General features: G+C 35.3%; 2 protein-coding genes across 30 annotated transcripts in view; both read left to right on the top strand.

The window, feature by feature from the left end:
* The window catches only part of nrxn3a (neurexin 3a), a 546,850-nt gene that overhangs the window by 487,215 nt on the left and 40,481 nt on the right, over positions 1 to 19,154 (top strand). For 28 of the 29 annotated variants that reach the window (XR_015512694.1, XM_087289302.1, XM_087289301.1 and 25 more), the window contains one exon: positions 2,407 to 2,711. Coding sequence is in view for 28 of the 29 variants with exons in the window: in XM_087289302.1 (XP_087145428.1) it covers positions 2,407 to 2,711 (305 nt within the window). In the remaining variant the exon portion in view is untranslated. Of the gene's footprint in view, positions 1 to 2,406; positions 3,440 to 19,154 lie in introns of those variants that run through there. The other variant, XM_087289303.1, reaches the window with a different exon arrangement.
* The window catches only part of hmbox1a (homeobox containing 1a), a 664,927-nt gene continuing 650,350 nt past the window's right edge, over positions 4,578 to 19,154 (top strand). Inside the window, exon 1 of the mRNA XM_087289425.1 lies at positions 4,578 to 4,726. The gene's annotated coding sequence lies outside the window, so the exon portion shown is untranslated. The remainder of the gene's footprint in view (positions 4,727 to 19,154) is intronic.

The raw sequence follows: 19,154 nt of genomic DNA, 5'->3' as shown, positions 1-19,154 counted from the left end.
TTATTTATACCAGGGTTAATAATTGTACATTGTGCAACAATCACATTTTTCTTTTTCTTTTGGCTTGTCTTCTCAATGCTCAATGATCTTTGTGTTGATCTTAAAGTTAGACTAAATATATACATACGTTGTTTAAAGATTCTATATTGGCCTAGTAAAACTTTTCAGAGTGTTTTAAATGCAGACATTAAACGAAATTAATTAAAACATAAATTTCTCATGACTTTCTGGCTGATAGAAAGGACAGATGAGGATTAGGGTTTTTTCAGGAGAAATTGAGGCAGCAGTTTAACAGGAAATATAATCCGAGAGGAAAATAGAGTATTTTTTTCAGACATTAATTGCATATCATCAAGAGTCGTCCTCATTATAATCACTGGAGTTACTCAAATTAGGATGTTTTTATTGTAATCATGAGGAAATGATGAATTCTGGACTCTTTTAAATATGAAATTGTTATTTATTTACTTCATTTATTCTGAATTATTATGATCTGCATCCTGCTCTAAAGCTTTGTTTCTCACAACTGCAGGATTTAATTTAGTCTATTATTTCACTGATTCTTGAGACATAAGACAAAACATGAAAAAAAATGTTTCTCCTATCTTAGGTTTGCAAATTATAACAATTATCTTTTAATATTAATCAGACGTGACTGCTAGAATGTTCGATAACACTTTATAATAACTACACACTATGAATCATTTATTAAGCATTAGAAAATAGTGAATTCACTATGATACAGATGATAGTAACCAGTTTACAACTGCAGATACTGTTCAAATGCTTTATTCTTGACTTATAAGCACACATATACCGTGCTGAAGTTAATTGTTATTTTTTATTTCTTAATGAGGTATCACATTATTTATTTATCATTATTTGAGGTTTTTTTTTCATTAAAATTTTTCAGAATGCATAAGTGAATGATTAAATAATTAACTATTCAAATTAACATTTATATATCTTATTATTCAGGCATATGCTAATAATAAACGCCTTATTAACTTATCTTCATCCAGTTTTCTGACATAATCTAAAGTGAAGACTATTTACGCTTTATAAATCCCTTATAGATGACAATTAAAGGCTCAGTTGCATTTTTAAACAGGAAAAAAAAGAAAAGAAACAACTTTATTTATTTCTGTTCATCTGACGATACACAAATAAAACAGCATCAAATGAAAAATAAATATTTGCACTCTTAACTAAAATAAAATTACTGTGCAGTTAACCATCGCTAAATAACATTGTGTTGTATCATAATACATTATATTATTATATATTATATATTATATCCAATTTCTTGTTATATTTTGATACTCCTATTATTCTGCAATGTTTAAACTTTACAGTAATTTTACTGTTTAGATAAAATTTCAAAAATGTATTGTTTTTTTGAAACTGATCCTTTAAATTGTTGTTTATTAAGGACACAAAATTGCACGAGGTTTAGTTAAAGCATTTATTAATATACAAATTAACCATTAGTATAAGCCTGAATAATAATATACATATAAATGTTGATTCGAATATTTTATTAATCAGTTACTCCCTCATTCTGAATGATCTTAAATCAAGTATTCTTAAATACAAATGAATTGTAAATAATGCAATACTTAATTTAGTCATGAAAACCAAATCAGTAACAAAGTATGAAAGTATTTTAAATGTGCCTATAAGTCAAGAATACAGCATTTGTATCTGCAGTTATAAACTGCTTACTACCATCTGCTAATGTAGAGTTAATGCTTAACAGATAATAAATTTACTATTTACTAATGCTTAGGAGATGATTTATAGTGTGTAGCCGAATGTCATCTGCACAAATACATCTTATTTTATTAAAATAACTCCAAAGAAATTATAAAAAGCATTTTAATATATTGTGGCATGCCTGAAATTGTAATATAGTACATAAATAAATTTATTTTGTTTCCATTTTGAACCTTTTTTGTCTCTTGTCCCAACAATCAGTTTATATTTACAATCAAAACCACTCTAATCCTGTTTACAGTAAGAATATCTATCATTTTGATATTTCAGAAATCCACTGTTTTGTTATTTATCAGTTTAGGTAATCTCTCCTCATCGAGACAATTACAGTAAAATGTACCGCAGCCATCATAAGCTTGTAGCTAGACTCATTCAGGGAGACATAATGGGTCTGCTTTATAGTCTGGCCCTTCAAATGTTTACGACGTGTCTCATGGTAGTATAACCCCGAGCATTTCAGGAGAAAATTAAGCTGTAGTAATCCAGCACAGCCATCTAAGTCATTGTACCTTGGTCGGGTAGCTTAAATGCCCAAAACAACCATCAATCTTGTTGCTGAACGAGATATACTTTGCTCCGTTACCGACCCATTTAACCAAGAACTGTTCTGGATCTTTCTTGCATCCTCAGGGCGGCAGCTAACGATATTCAACACCCAGGCCACGATAACAATTGGTGGTTCAGACCGCAAGAGGCCATTTCAGGGCCAGCTCTCCGGACTCTACTACAATGGCCTCAAAGTGCTCAACATGGCTGCTCAGGGCAACCCTAACATCAAAATCAATGGCAGCGTCCGACTGGTGGGAGAGGTTCCTGCCGCTGGTTCAGCCAGAACTACGGCTCTCCCTCCAGAGATGTCCACCACCTTTATCGAGACCACCACCACCATGTCTACCACCACCACCAGAAAACACCGCACCCCACCAACAATACAGGTAATGCACAACACACATGAAAAACACATGAGAGAAATGTGTGCTGAGATTAGAATTAGAAGTTGATGCCTGCGTTTGGTCATTCTCTAGCAGTGGTGACTTTAACTCCAACCCTAATGCTAATAATACACAGGGCAACTTTTTGCTGTCATAAATGGGCAACCGGGTGAGAAACAGGGTAGCTAATTAGGGCAATTTGCTATAGATACAATACTGTTGCCCATTCTTAATAGAAAAACAACTAAGCAACAAAATTACACTGCAACATTGCCCAAATATTTGCCCTGTGTATCATCAGCATACTGTAATTGAACATAAATAAAGAAGCTAATCTTGGCCTGCAGACTAACTAGAAACTTCCAAACAAGTTTGTTTGTACTGTAGCTAAATCTTTGGCTCTCTGATTCACTGGGTGATAACTTAAAAGATTCATTCCAAATAACTGATTAATTTAAAAACACAGCAAATCATTAGGTGTGTTTAACCAATTGTCAAGTGCATGCCGGTTAGTTTTTTTGTCCAACTTAAGGCAGCAAATACTGCTGAATGAATAATGTCTAAAATGTCTGCAACATTTCAAATCCACTAAATCTGCAATAAAGTACACAAAAACTGTTTGAACGTCATTACAGTAAACATAAAAAATGTCGCCAATTGATCTTTAGGTCAAACTCACTTTTGGTTTTTATGAATATATCATTAAATTGTTGACTCAAAGGATTCATACAAAAAAAAGAAAAGAAAAAAGAAAAGAAGAGCTAAATACTGCTCTGAGATGTACATGTTCTGCTCTGGTTTTATTTCAAATTATTAATCTTGACCATTGAACTGCTTTTTAAAATCAATGTCACATTTGCAATCAGGATTGCTCTAATATATTTATGTGAATGCTGTATTTACATGAATGATAGATGTGAAACTGCTTAAATATATAACATTTTGTACATTTAATAATTAAATACCCATGCAAGGTTAGATTTTCATTTCATAACATGAATTAAAAACGTATTCTAACTGCATTCTAATAGACCTTATCACCCAGTAAATGCTTCTGGACACATTTGGGTAAATTAAATTAAATTAAATTAAATTAAATTAAATTAAATTAAATTAAATTAAATTAAATTAAATTAAATTAAATTAAATTAAATTAAATTAAAATAAATTAAATTAAATTAAATTAAATTAAATTAAATTAAATGAACAAACACATAAATAAATAAACATGTTTTGTTGTTTGTTTCAAAGTGAGAGAATTACAATAAAATGACAACTTTTGTTTTTATTCATGCTTTGCTTGCTTTAATGGACTTGTTGAATCCAATATTTTTTTGTATGTTTTTTTGTGTTTATAAGATGCAAATCAATGTGTGCTCATGCTTCATTAGTTGAAAATCATACACACACACACACACACACACATATATATATATATATATATATATATATATATATATATATATATATATATATATATATATATATATATATATATATATATATATATGTATATATATATGTTTTTTTTTTTCATATATCTTACTTAGATTACATACATCTACTCGGCTCACATGAAACAACTGTTATATTTCCTAGTTCATCTGAAAGGCCCGCCCTTAAAAGGCTCTGATGCTAACATAATGTGCTGTGATTTGCGGATTGGCTCCACATCACCAGGAAAAGTGACACGCCTTCAAGCACACGCTTTTGCGCTGTGTAAAAAGTCAGTCACAGTAGCTGGTAGCCTTATAAGCTTGAGCCTGAATCAGACAGAAAATGACACAGAGTACACAGCTGAACCTCATGCCTGCTCTATAAAATAAAATCTAACAAATTTCTTTGACATATATTTGGAATAATCATGTTTAAGTAATATAAAACATTCACATATCTTTTGCGAATTTTGCGCACGGAAAACGGCTACATAGAGAGACATTGCAGTGCTGGTGATGATCGTGGCTGTGTTTACAGCGATTTTGACTGGTAAATATGAATTTGTAGCTAAATTGTTAGCAGTGATAAACAGCAGTTGCTTAAAAACTAGATTGTCCATCTGACAGACTTAACATAATGCCTCTTTTTTTGCATGTGTTTTGCATGTGTGCCGACATCTCCTTATCATTTCTGATTTGAGCACTACACCACAAATAATGTCTGGCCCAGATTCACATTTCGAATAAATGAGGACACAAATTTGTTGCAAAACAAAACAGAAAATATATCTCCGGAATGAATTTTCCAGAGGTTTTCTGTACAGCTACACCTTCCATTCTGCACAACGTCTTGGTGCTGCTGACAACCGCCTCCTTAATTTATTACACTCTTAGTTTGGTCCAGTGATTTCCAGAGTGCTAATTTGTCAAGCCTACCCCTATTTCTTCAGCTTTGAGTTTGCAGATGCACATTTTAACTGTGGTATTCAGACAAGAAACAATGATTGGACTGCACCCAGTTCACATATGTGGACAGGTACACACATTACAACGACAATACACTGTGTCTGTGTGGGATGTCAAATTAGAAATATGCAAAACAGAGGCTTTTGTTTCACTTAGGAGAAGTCACTCAGCCAGGTGTGTTTAAATGATTTGCCTACAATATGCAAACAACTTGCTCCAGTTGATACGAGCGTAAACAGCATTCACGGCTTCATTTTATTAAGGTCGAGAGCCTCTCTGACACATTTTTTGTTGTTGTTTTTCAGGAACCATCCAGAATTGTTTATAATTCTCCACGTCCTTTCGATAAAGATATGAAAACAGGCGCACAAAGCTTCATTCGTACACTCTTGACAAGCAAACAGAGTGCCGCCCACATAAAGTTTGACCGGGAGCCAATAAAACACTGTGGTTTGGCGAAATGCGATTAGACTGGCCATTTCATAGGCATCCTGGTACAAATTGAGCTGGTGGAAGTGATATTAAACCCATCAGTCTCCTCTGTGTCTGAGACACATTTTGGCAAGAGACATTTGTAATCGTGAAGCCCCCACAGTTGACCACATGAAGAAACTTTGCGACTGACTAATGCTAAGAGAACTGGTGCTACGAATGGCTTCCTACTCAATGCTTGATGAAGTCATTAAACTTGAATAACATATATTATCATCGCCGTGAGGGTTGTTTGTCATTTACATTGTGCTTTAACTGTAGACAGATCGATGGTTGCTCATTTCTACCTTCAGGTCACGAGATACATGGATCTCTTTTAAAGGGATAGTTCACCCAATTGAAAATGTGCTGTTAATTTACTCACCCTCAGGGATTTTTTTTTTCCAGTAAAACATGAGAGAAGATTCCAACAGTCCTTGGTGATTCATAAAAAGTCAATAGCTATCAGCGATCTGGGCGTCAAAAAATACATATGGGCAAAACTAAATTTATACACATTGTACCCAATAATACATTGACACTAACTTTCAGCAGAAACTGACTTTATTTACAGTATTATTAGCTTTATGGTCTGGAGTGCAAGCTTACTGTCACATAATAATCTTTATCAAACACTGGTAATCTGTGAAAAGTCAAGTTTTCTAATTGAGATTGTCCACAGAAGAGTAATCTTATATTTATGCCACAGAATCTGTATAATTGTTGGTGGATAGTTTAACATACTAATCATCCCTTTCTACTGTGAGCAAACAAAAATACTTAGAACGCTATGCCATAGACCAGACCTGGGCATTTTACAACCCCAAGGCCACATGTAGCCTTGATATTGTGATGCTGGTTTTTAAAATACTTTTTGTGCATTTTTTTTATTTTTTTATTCAAAACCTTTTTTTTTTTTTTTTTATGAATGAGTTTTTATGAATGTTTATTTAATAGTTTCACAGAATGTTTTTTATTTTATTTAATTTTTTATATAAATACAAATGAACTGCATTGATCAGGCCCTCTAAAACTTCCCCAGAGTCTAATGTGGCCCATTCGAAAAATGAAATGCCCACCCCTGCCATAGACTAAGAGTGATAATGTTAAAAATACTGTTTATTTTCTTGCACAATCGTTTGTGCAAGCAATCGTTTTGGTTTATAAGACCTCAATGTATTATTAATAGATCTGATATTTAGTTTTGCCTGTATATTGTGTTTTTAGCTTGACTTTACAAAAAATGTCGTTTGAAGAGATAGTTCAGCCAAAAATGAAATCATAAATAATTTATTCTCCTTCGTGTGGTTTTAAATCTTTATAAGTATCTTTCTTTTGTTGAATATAAAAGAAGATATTTTGAAGAAAACTGGAAACCGTCAAATTAAATAGTAGGAAAAATTCAATGGATCCATTTTTCAAAATACCTTCCTTTGCGTTCAACTGCAGAAAGAAACTCAAATAGGTTTTGAACAAGTGAAGGAGGAGTAAACGATGATTTTTGGGTAAACTCTATACTCAATAAAATTACTCATTGGATGAACTCAATTTAATTGAGGACAGGATTTCCATCTAATAAATTTGTTTAGCACCAACAAAAAAAATAATAATAATTATAAAAATATCCATGTCTATTATGTGTCGTACATTTTGAAGTCTCTTAGTTTTATTTAAGGTTATCCTAAATGGACTAAAAGAGCCAATTGTAAGCATATTTCATGAGTTACATATGCAATTGATTGAGACTGACCTCAAAACTAGTTTTAGGACAGTTATTGCTCACTGAGCAAAGCAACAAACTGCATTTGTGCTAATTAAGCTGCCAATACCCGAAGCATGGGTGCTCCTGCAAAGTGGTAATCTCAAAACTCAAAGCTTTATATGAAAATCCGTTAAATCTTCAAACTAATGTAAACAGTAAATTCTAAACAGTAAAGTCTTTCTAGTAACTTTTTAAACACTTAAGATGACCTTTATTGTCAACATTTCCCTCCCTTAATTCAATCCGACGCAAAGCATGTTGGGACAACTAAACTCCTAACCAGGTAGTTGGACCAACATAATTCCTTCAGGTTGTCTCAACACAAAACGCTTAAGTAAACTAACTGGTTTATAAATTTAAGTGAACTGAACATAACAATTAAATTGGCCAAAGTAATGACAAGAATTGTGTTGTTTTAGCTCATTGTAAGCAGATTAAACAAGCAACCATAATCTTTTTTTTTTTTTTTGTGTCATTGCATTTGAAAAAGTGCAGAAACCATGCTTTCAGCTAATAATCAGCTAATGTTCTACTGAAAAAAATATATTAACCCATTTACTGAGTGGCCTGTGAGTAAGTAAATGTTATAAAAGCAAATGTCCAATTCTTTGATCTGCTGTCTCTTTAAGAAAGAGAGCTATTCTAAACAAAATGTACTGCAGACCTGTGTTCTTCAAGAATTCTTCCACAGATGCTAGAGGGTGCTAAGAATGGCATCCCAGTGCACAGTGAACCATGGAAATGGAAATTTCCACTTATATTATGGCTGAAGTTGACCATGTCTGACTTTAGCTGGAAACCGTAGATGCTCAGCGAAGCATCAGACCACATTCAAATCTCAGCCCAAACAGGCAAAACACATGCAAACGCTGCGGTAACGAGAAAGTATGCGTCTGCCTGGAGCAGAGCCACGCTTGAGAATAGAACAATTCTCTGTGACGCACTGTGGAAAACAGCACTGCTCTGGGTCTTGTTTGGCTTATGAGGCTAATAGATGTTCGAGAAAACACAGCCATAGATTGTTATCTGATCTAATGAACCAGTCACAGTCACATATTGCGTACGGAAGGGTGAAAGACGTGTGATGGTATTAGCGTGAGTCATTTTATTGGCGTCACTTAACATGACTGAAATTAAGCTTTTGGAAATAGATAATGATACACCCACAGTTGTTTCTAACATGTTTATTTATGTATTCATTTTTTAAATCCCCATCCTACGCACATTGGCCCATCTTTAGAGTCAGGCATTCGTTTTAGTCACTGTTCCTCTGTTAAAAATGACACTGCAGTGAATAGTGCTTTGCGTTTGACTTCTTCATTTTCCCTTTGTCACGAAAAACCAAACAACATACAGTACATACAATAACTGCACTGTAAAACCCCAAACGTTAAGGTAACTCAAACCATTTGGGAAAACCTATTGCAACAAACCATTTATGTTCAAAAACTAATCCTAATGAGTACTGTGAACTTAATCCATTTGAGAAAATGAAGCAATTTAAGCACAGTAAAACCCAACAAATGAAGAGAACTCAAACCAACTGAGTACTGTAAAACCCAGTAATTTAAGGCAACTCAAACCGTTTGCAGAAACCGATTGCAACAAACCATTTGAGTTAAAAAAACGAATCTATATGAGTACTGTGAACTTACACCATTTAAGTTGAAGTAATGAGGTATTTAATGAACTCATTACCTTCAATTACCTTTCAAAACTCTTTTCAAATAAACCTTTAGTCAATTTTGAGTTAACTACACTCATTTCATTTAATAAAGTTGACTGTTGGGTTTTACAGTGTACAGAAAAGACTGTCAAAATGCTTCTTACATAAACCCCAAAAAATTGGCAATTTGATGTTGAATGATGAGCTTGAAATGCGAATTGAAGCCCTTGTTCACAGTCTTGAGGATGAATGGAGGATTGTGGGTACTTGAGTGGAATTGGCAGGAGGATTCTCATTAATTCCGATCAGTCTAGTAGGTCAACAGGCTGCTGGTCGTCTTTGGCTTTCTCGTCTTAATTTGTGCAATCGGGATCAGTAAACAAGTGGTCTGTTACAGTTTGGGAAAATAATTTAATTGTGTACTGCAATCCCTTACATGTATTGTGCTGGGACGAGAGATCTATTTTTAAGCCATTTGCATTTGCGTTGAACTGGAACAAGGTCTGGGCGCTTTATTCGGCTTAATTAAGACCAGGGCTGTAGAGACGAAGAGAAGCCTGGGCTTCGGCGCAGAACTCTTTCGAGGTTTGCTTAAGTACGCTCTGCTGTTCTTCAAAGAAATCCGTCTGGAAGAGAGGTCTTGAGAGACAGATCACAAGGAAAGGTTTTAATCATGTTTAGGAAAGGTGCAGAAACAGAAACGATATTGCTATACGTGATTTCTAGGCTTTGCCTGAGAGAAGAACAACTTGCACATGATGGTATGGTTCACTTTAACCCATTAGAAGCACCAAAACATAATGAAAAGAATTAAATTTAACATATGATAATGCTCGAAAGCAGTCTTGGCTAGGTTGTGGTCTGATTTAATGTACAAGACATTTGTAAAATTGACTTTTTTCTTTACCTTGAGGTCTATCTTTGTTTCATTAATGTATCTGAGAGTATTCGGCAGGCTAAGATGATGGTAAACCTTGCCTGTTTTTCCTCTGGGTGTCTGAATCATTGATGTAAGGTAGGTTAATTGAGCCGCACAGCTTTATATATATATATATATATATATATATATATATATATATATATATATATATATATATATATATATATATATTTCAAAAAAGTGAGATGATGATACGCATTTCAGGGCAGCAATTTCATTTCATTTCTGCAGAAAGCTGAGGGACTACATTCAGTCTCGTATGTCCTTTGGCCTCTAACAGGAGGGATTTTGGGCGTTTATGGTCATTCCATCCCAAAATCATCAAATCCCTTTCCTTTGCTGTACTGCTGAAATGTAGTACATTAAAGAACTTTGTGCCAGAGGGGATCAAACCCTTAGTGAGACACAGCAAAGGATTTTCTCTTCGAATTAGCCCACTTTCAGCCATGTTGTCATAAGTGCTCTATTTGCTTTAAACAGGATCCCAGACAGAACGATTTAATGCGCTGGGCATTAGGATGGATAATGCATATTATGGTAATGTTGATTTTGTTCATTCAGCTTATAGGGAGCATAATGGATTTAAGACAGGGTTTGATGACGTATACCTGTTATAATGATTAATGGGGATGGTTCACCAAAATCTGAATTCTCTTTAAGTAAGTTTCTTTCTTCTTTTCTTAAAAAAATAAATAAATAATGATAATAATAATGTTGTAATGTTAATAATAATGACAGTATCCTTTGACTATTATGGTATTTTGTTTAATATACTATCTTAAATAACGGGTACCATCAATTGTTATTTTTATTTTTATTTATTTATTTATTTTTTTTTTAGAACAAAACAGAACAGGCTCAAATTGAAGTCGTTTGTTTTTCTTAAAATATAATAATCTTAGAGGGATCAGATAACTCCATATCCTACTTATCAGCATGAAAAAATTATCTTCAAGAAGACATATCTAAAGAAGAATGGATAGATTCTTGTTTATTTGAATACAAAATAATAGTATTAACAAAGAATGTAAACTACTGCAATATAAATGGCTCTTACGAACTTACATTACACCAGCTAGACTGCATAGATTTAACCCAAATATTCCTGATAGTTGTACAAAATGCAATGAAGAAGTGAGTACCCTTTAGCATTGTGTATGGAAGTGCAATGGAATCCAAACATTTTGGAAAGAGATCCTTATTATGACTGGTAAATTAATTAAAGAAAATATAAATTTGGTACCGAAATTATGTTTATTCCATATATACCCTGTAAACCTGGATCTGAAAACAAGCAAACGCAATTTATTAGATTTTAGATTACTTCAAGTGAAGCATGTTATTGCTTTAAATCGGGAAAAAAAATCTCAAAGTCCATCTGTTGGCCAGTTGATTAAAGAACTGACTAGCAATCTTGCTCAGGAGAAACTGGCATGCACTGTTAAAGGAACATTACAAGATTTTTTAAATAAAATATGGAGCCCTTTTCAACAATTTCTTACAATTTTTTGATGTTTGAGCTTTCAAACCCTTGTTGATGTCTTTTATTGTTCAGATGACTTACATTTAGCCATAATTAACAAATTTGTTTAACCAGCACACACTGGAAAGCTGTGAAATGCAAGGTACAAACATGTACTAAACATTGTTATTATTTATTTATTTTTAAATTATGTATCGTTATAGTTTGAATTTATGTAATTTATTTGCATATTTATTTTCACATTTTTAACCATTTGTCTTTTTATTTTATTTATTTTATTTTTTATGAATTTTTTTCTGTAGATCAAACAAAACCCAATAAATATATTTAGGAAAAAACAGATAATAAGTTTTTGACATGGGGGTGCAGTGGGTAGCCCTGTCACCTCACAGCAAGAAGGTCATGGCCAGTTGGTATTTCTGTGTGGAGTTTGCATGTTCTCCCCATGTTGGTGTGGGTTTCCTCCGGGTGCTCCGCTTTTCCCCACAAGTCCAAAGACATGGGCTATAGGTGTAATGTAATATAATGTGTTTGTGTATAGCACATTTATTGGGTATGGGTCTCTTCACACTACCACCTGTGTGCAGCATCCATTTGGATGATGCTACGGCAGCCACAGGACAACGGTGCCAGTGCACTCACCTCACAACAGCTATTGAGGGAGTGAAGACACAGTGATAGAGCCAACTCAGTGGATGGAAATGATTGGGAGGCCATAATTGTGAGGGCCGATGGAGGGAATTTGGCCAGGACATCGGGGTTACTCTTTACGAGAAGTGTCGTGGGATTTTTAACTACCACAGAGAGTCAGGACCTCGGTTTAAAGTCTCATCCGAAAGACAGCGCCCACTGACAGTATAATGTCCCTTTCACTTTTACTGGGGCATAAGGACTCACACAGACCACAGGTGAAGCGCCCCTTGCTGGCCACTCTAACTCCACTTCCAACAGCAACCTAGTTTTGCAATGTGGTCTCCCATCCAGGTACTGACCAGGCTCAGCTCTGCTTAGCTTCAGTGAGTAACTGGTCATGGGCTGCAGGTTGATATGGCTGTGGCAATGAGGGTTGTAGCTGGAAGGGAATCCGCTGTGTAAAACATGTGCTGGATAAGTTGGCGGTTCATTCCGCTGTAGTGACCCCTGATTAGTAAAGGAACTAAAGGCTGATTTATACTTCTGCGTCAAACACCGGCGTAGGCTACGGCGCTGACGCATAGCCCTTCGCCGTGGCCATCGCCGTCACTGACGTGCACCTCTCAAAAATTGTAACTACACGTCGCAACAACGCGTAGCGCAAGCTCTGTGATTGGTCGGCTTGGTAGCGCTGACGAGTCTGGGCGGGACCGAAAGCCGCGCGAATGGCGCGAGCGATTGTTTACAAGTGTGGAGTCCCGTGAAGGAGCTCCGGATGGAAAGTTTTGTTCTGTGTTTACCTCATGGTTAAAGTTGTTGCACGTCCGCCGGTTCCTGCCTCAAAATGAGCGAGTTTGAGTCACTTGTACATCCAGGAAGTGTTCAGAATAGCAAAACAGAAGTAAAGAAACTCGACACAGAGGAACATTTACACCTCACTGCCCACTAGCGTTTCGGAAGTGTTAATGCAGACCAACGGAGACAGTGCGCAGAAGTATAAATGCACAGATGCGCGCGTTGCCTGCGCCGTGATTTGCGCCGGTCACTTGACGCAGAAGTCTAAACCAGGCTTAAGCCGAAAAGAAAATAAATGAATGAAATGTTTGATATCAGATTCAAACCAGTTCCTAATAACGAATCATTTTATAAAACCAATGTGAATACACATCCTCTTCTTGTATTTCTCACTGACTCAGTGGTTAACAGCCCACTGGAGGTGAAAATTATCTGTGAATTATGACTTAAATATAAGTTTATCTGTCAGACAAACCATCATATAGCTTCACTGGTCTTTTCCTATATGGGCTACTTTTATGAGATTTGTATGAGACTTTTATGTGGCTTTTAAATCCTTTTTTAAAGTTACAGTCAACATTTATTGCAACCTCAAGGAGCAATTTCATCTTTTATGCTCCACAGAAGAAAGAAAAAGGCATGTGGGTTTGGAACAACATGAGTGTAACATAATTTCTATTTTGATGCGAACTATCCCTGTAATGCAATTGAATGATTTAAAAGCCTGCTTAATGTGATTTACAGATTTATCACTACTTGAATGAGCAAATAATATTTTTTAGTGCAGTGGTTGGTCCTGAGAGGTATTTACTGCCACTGTTTTTAAGTAGTAAAACACTAAATCTATGTAAGACACGTATGTGGCCAGTTCCAGGTACTGTTATCTGTCACTGTGCATCTGCTGTGCACAGCATCCAGCAGCTCTTGCTGTGTTGTTGCTGGGAGGACATGTCGAGAAACAAACAAATTACTGCAACGTTGTGATGTACCTCACGGAAACAACATGATTTTTGTGGATTTAATTAAGCCACCGCACTGGGACCCTGGTAATTGTCCACAATGGGAACAACTAATGGATATTTTTGCATATTAATTGCTTCCTCGTGAATGAAGTGTAGAGTTAACGGAGGCTTAGCCGTTTTGGACTGCAGATTCTCATTATCATATAACTGCATGAATTTAACCTTAAATCGAAATGCAGAAGTTTAAATGAAAAAAACAAGCAAACACATATGCTGACTGTCACTATGTATGCATAATAGTCTGATAACACAATAACAATTGGCTTTAAGGATGTTTTTTGTTTACTGACCATCAGTCCATCCAAGTTGACTTTTTTTCTTCAGTAAGACATTAAGGAATATTTTTAGCTGGTCTTTGGTGATTTTTTATAATGCAATCTAATTGTAAACATTCCATTTATAATGCAATCTAATTGTAAACATTCCATTTGTAGTAAAAATAAATAAATAAATAAAACATTAATTAATTAGTTTATTGTATGAACTGAACATTGTTTAAAGGGGTCATAAAATAAAAAAATATAAATTCCCTTGACTTTCTGAGTTTCTTCAACTATAAATGATAACTTTACATTCAATAACTCAAAACTTTCTCTTTAAATTGAAAGAAATAAGAGAGAAAACACCAGGTTGTGGAATAAATAAGTTGACATAGACAAAGATGAACGCCCACTTATATGTCAATGCTTGATTAGCTCCGCTCACAGATTCATGTAAACCAGTGGTCTCAAACTGCGGCCTCCAGGAATTGAGTTTGAGATGTATATGTAAATAAATAACAAATAATAATAAATAACATATTAAATAATAGGGCAAATACAAGTCTACACAGAAAGCAAATACTAAAGATGACATTGCACAGTTCCATTACTTTGCACTGACTTCCTTCTGATCTCAGTATTAGGAAAGTGTGGGTAAACTTCTTTGGTAAAGTTCTGTAATGCTTCAAGATGAATTAGGTTCTTTGTTTATATAATTTTATAATGGATTAATTTACAAAGAGCACACAATTCCATGCCTGACTTTCAGCTATATTGGATTTGGGTGAAATGTTGCAACACACAAGTGTAAAACAAGATTTTTATGAGTATTCATTTTATGGTTCACTGTTGTTTCGTCTGTTATTGCAGATTGCTTTATATGCACTGTTTATGCATTTTTAACCTAAATCACAGCGGTGTCCATCTATGAATGATGTAGGCTGTCAAATATGCATGAAGAATTCATTGGAGGCCACACTGCTGATTCCAACAATGGGGTAAAAAAAAATGGCATACTTATTCTAAATTGTGTTTTTGATCATTCATTCATTAATTTTCTTTTTGGCTTAGTCCCTTTATTAATCTGGGGTCGCCACAGCGGAATGAACCGCCAACTTATCCAGCACATGTTTAACGCAGCGGATACCCTTCCAGCCGCAACCCATCACTGGGAAGTGTTTTTGATCAAAATCTTGAAAATATAACTGTGGGCCTCAGAGAATAGTACAAAATAACAACAATGACAAAAAGACAGTTCATGACAGTTCACTTTATTACTGCAAAGCATGTTGTTTATGGCATAAACTATTAGCTTACTTCATTAAACCTTCATTAATGCATTATATGCATTATATGCATTTTTTTACTCCTAAAGTGACAGCCACTGACCTGCACTTTATCAATCAACAAGGACCATCATTTACCTAAAAAAAAATATTTAAAGGTGTTATTCACCCCAAAATTAAAATCACCTCATCAATTACTTACCTTAAACCTTGATGGGTTTCTTTCTTCTTTTGAACACAAAAGTAGATGTTTTGAAGAATGCTGGTTGCTTGGACCCATCTACTCAACCCAGGCTCATTCTGAAAACGTGGCTCTATTTACATTACTGGAGAGCACCAAATACGTCCCAGGAGCTACATTTTTTTTTTTTTTTTTTTTGCGTGAATCCATCAGAAGCCACTGTGTATGATTTTTGAGATCTCAGCACTCTCGTGAGTGTCATTTGTGCCTGCTGTTTTTACGTAAATACACCAGAGGCCACTGTAGACTGACTGACTGACTGACTGACTGACCAATCGACCGATAGCCCCTCCCACCTACCTTAAAACCCAACTGATAGTGTTTTTAAAAGTATCTATTGACCTGCTTCCACCCACTTCCCTAAACCCAACCGACAGTGTTTTGAAACACAATCCAGAAAAAGAAATGCCCTCTGATTTTTACCACATTTTGAGATTTTACCACATTCTCACCCTTTTATCTACTTGTTTGTTAAATTTTTTATATATTTTTTTGTCTTACCTGCTTTCTGGAATCATTTTTTGCCAGATTCAAACCTCGTCATCAAGGTCAAATCCTCTCTGCGTCTAAAGCTCGCCAATGTATGCTGCGAGCCTCTAGACAAAAGCCAGAAAAGCTGTCTTTACAGAGGTAACTGGTCAGCTGCTATCGCGAAAAGGAACAGCTTCATAACGCCACGTATCGTTCATTTAAAGACTGTAAGTACTACTGGCTACATAATTCCTGATCTCCAGAAATGTATATAAGGCTGTGTTTTCAGAATGAGCCTATGTTGCATCTACCTCCATAGACAAAATTCTATAGAAGTATATTGATGCCAGCCAATAACATTTTTCAATGTATCTTCTTTTTGCGTTCAAAAGAAAAAAGAAACTCAAATGGGTTTAGAAAAAGTAAAGGGTGATTGATAAATGATGACAGAATTTTCTTTTTTTTTTTTTTTGGTTGAACTATCGATTTAATATTCTACTTAAGAGATCATCCGGGCTGACCTGAAGCAAATTTTTCATTTCCAGTTGAACTATCCTTTAAAGTCCACTTTCTTCTGCATGAGAGCCGACAAACAGTTCAGGGGTTAACAATGTGATCCACTGAGACAGAAAAAATAACTGTCAGCAGCGGGAGTTGCTGCACTACCACAATAAAGACTAATATTTCTCCAGAGTTGTGTTTCGAATCCAATTATATGGAGGTTGGAGGCGGCCGACAGACGGCTGTGGTGCAGAGGACTGATATGTTTCAGAAGGTGCTGACGAGCCACGTGGGACTGGGATATTAGGCGTGGGCAGACGCCACTATCCCTAAGAGACGGACGCCTTGATTTATTGAAATGCGCAGAAGCCGTAGTTAAAAGGGCCAAAGCTATGGGAGCCGTATCAAGACGCTCCTTGGGAAGATGATGATGCGAGTCCAATCTCCTGGACACGGCGCTGTATTGAAATGTGAATCGAGTTTCACTTTACTCCAATTTATTTCCTCTTGAGGTGTGATATCCAATGAAAGTTGCAAACAAGAGATGCTGTTGGGAATAGATTGGTTTGCATAACAATAGCAATAGCATTAAGGCTGCGCTTCTGTAATAATTCTCCTTTTTATTGCACGCTATTCCTTAAGTGATTTGGTCATAGATTAGAAGTAGTTTATCACTTAAATGCTATGAAGACGGCTTTTTAATAGAAAATTGAAGTTTTCAAGAGGGATTTTTTTTTAATAGAAATGGCCCCGTGTTACTTTTTCTTGCTGGGATATAAATAAATGAAAATGATAAATATCATGTTCAGTTCAGTTTTAAATTACTAGTTTTCACCTGATATAAAAAAATGTATAATAAAAATAATGTTAATCCAGAATTTCAATATTTATTTAGAATAAATAGCTATTTACTAAGTGAAACCATTTTAATTATATATATTCAAATTATTGTTAATCAAATAATCAATAATAATAATAATTCCTTTCATTTATAAAGTGCTTTTCTATACACTCAAAGCGCTTTACACATTGGTGGGAATCTCCTCATCCACCACCAGTGTGCAGCATCCACCTGGAGGATGCGATGGCAGCCATATTGCACCAGACCACACACCAGCTGAGTGGGGGAGAGCAGACAGAGTGATGAAGCCAATTAGGATATTGAGATAGTTCCATGAGTCCATGATGGAGAGAGGTGGGCAAATTTGGCCAGAATATTTGGGTTAAAGAAGGCACTCACTGAGCAGTACAGAGTCCCCTGCACTGTACTGGAGCGTTAAGACCCACACAGACCGCAGGTTGAGCGCCCCCTGCCGGCCTCACTAACACCGCTTCTAGCACCATCCTAGCTTTCCTATGTAATCTCCAATCCAAGTACTGACCATGCACAGCCCTGCTTATCTTCAGTGGGTGACCATGTGAAAGTTAACAATAATAATAACAATAATAATAAGAAGAAGAAGAGGAAGACGAAGAATAATAAGAATAATAGGAATAAGAATTTATAATAATAAAAAAATATGTATAAATATAAAAAAAAAATAAAATAAAATAAAATAATGAGATGGGTTGTGGCTGGAAGGACATCTGCTACGTAAAAACGTGCTGGATAAGTTGGCGGTTCATTACGCTGTGGCGACCCTGGATTAATAAAAGGACTAAGCCTAAAAGAAAATGAATGAACGAATGAATAATAATAATAATAATAATAATAATAATAATAATAATAAAATGAAAAGCAGTTCAACTTATTATTTGATTATAATTGAAAATATTTATTTGTATTTTACAAAATCAAGTTTCTAAACTATTTATTCTGCTCTTTAAACCATGTTCATGCATGGTTGGTACTGTACAAATAAAATTCATTTCCAATAATATTTAGGGGAGAAAAACATCATCATCTTCTCATGAGGACAGATTCCTCATATTCTGATATCAGGATTTTTGAGTAATGAAATAAGCCTTGTTCACGCCGTCTGAACTCGATGCACCTCTGCCATTGCTTCGTCTTCTCCTTCTATCATCTTCCTCTTCTCCAGACATTCCCACACGCACTTCTCTATCTCCCAAGACCATTTCCATCCCCTCTTCAAATTAAACAGCCCCGGCATAATAAAAGACGCCACTTTAGATTTGAATCTATAATTGAAACAAACTGCGTATTGCTTTCTAATTTTAGCGAGGACAAAAGAGAAGTGCTCAGGGAGATAGTTTGTCATAAGGTCCCAAGCGACCTTGCCCTCCTCAGCCAGAAAGTGATTAAAGATAAGGCGCGAGACCATTGCCGTGTAAACAGGAAGATGAACGGCGGCTGTTTGAAAGCTCGTGGACGATTATAGTCTACCGTGCTGCACAAAAAAAGTCATAAGTACAAAACAAAATGAAGTGTTCTGGAGTGAGTCCTTGCTGCAGGCCATTCTGCTGCAAAGTGAGCACTGAGACATCCGTAAGTCAATAGCCAGGTGAGATATAAAGAGAGAAATAGACCAGGAAAAAAATGTGCTTCAAAA

Source organism: Danio rerio, chromosome 17 (assembly GCF_052040795.2).
Source record: "Danio rerio strain M-AB ecotype USA chromosome 17, GRCz13ab, whole genome shotgun sequence".
NCBI lineage: Eukaryota > Metazoa > Chordata > Actinopteri > Cypriniformes > Danionidae > Danio > Danio rerio.
This window is presented reverse-complemented; position numbering and strand designations above follow the sequence as displayed.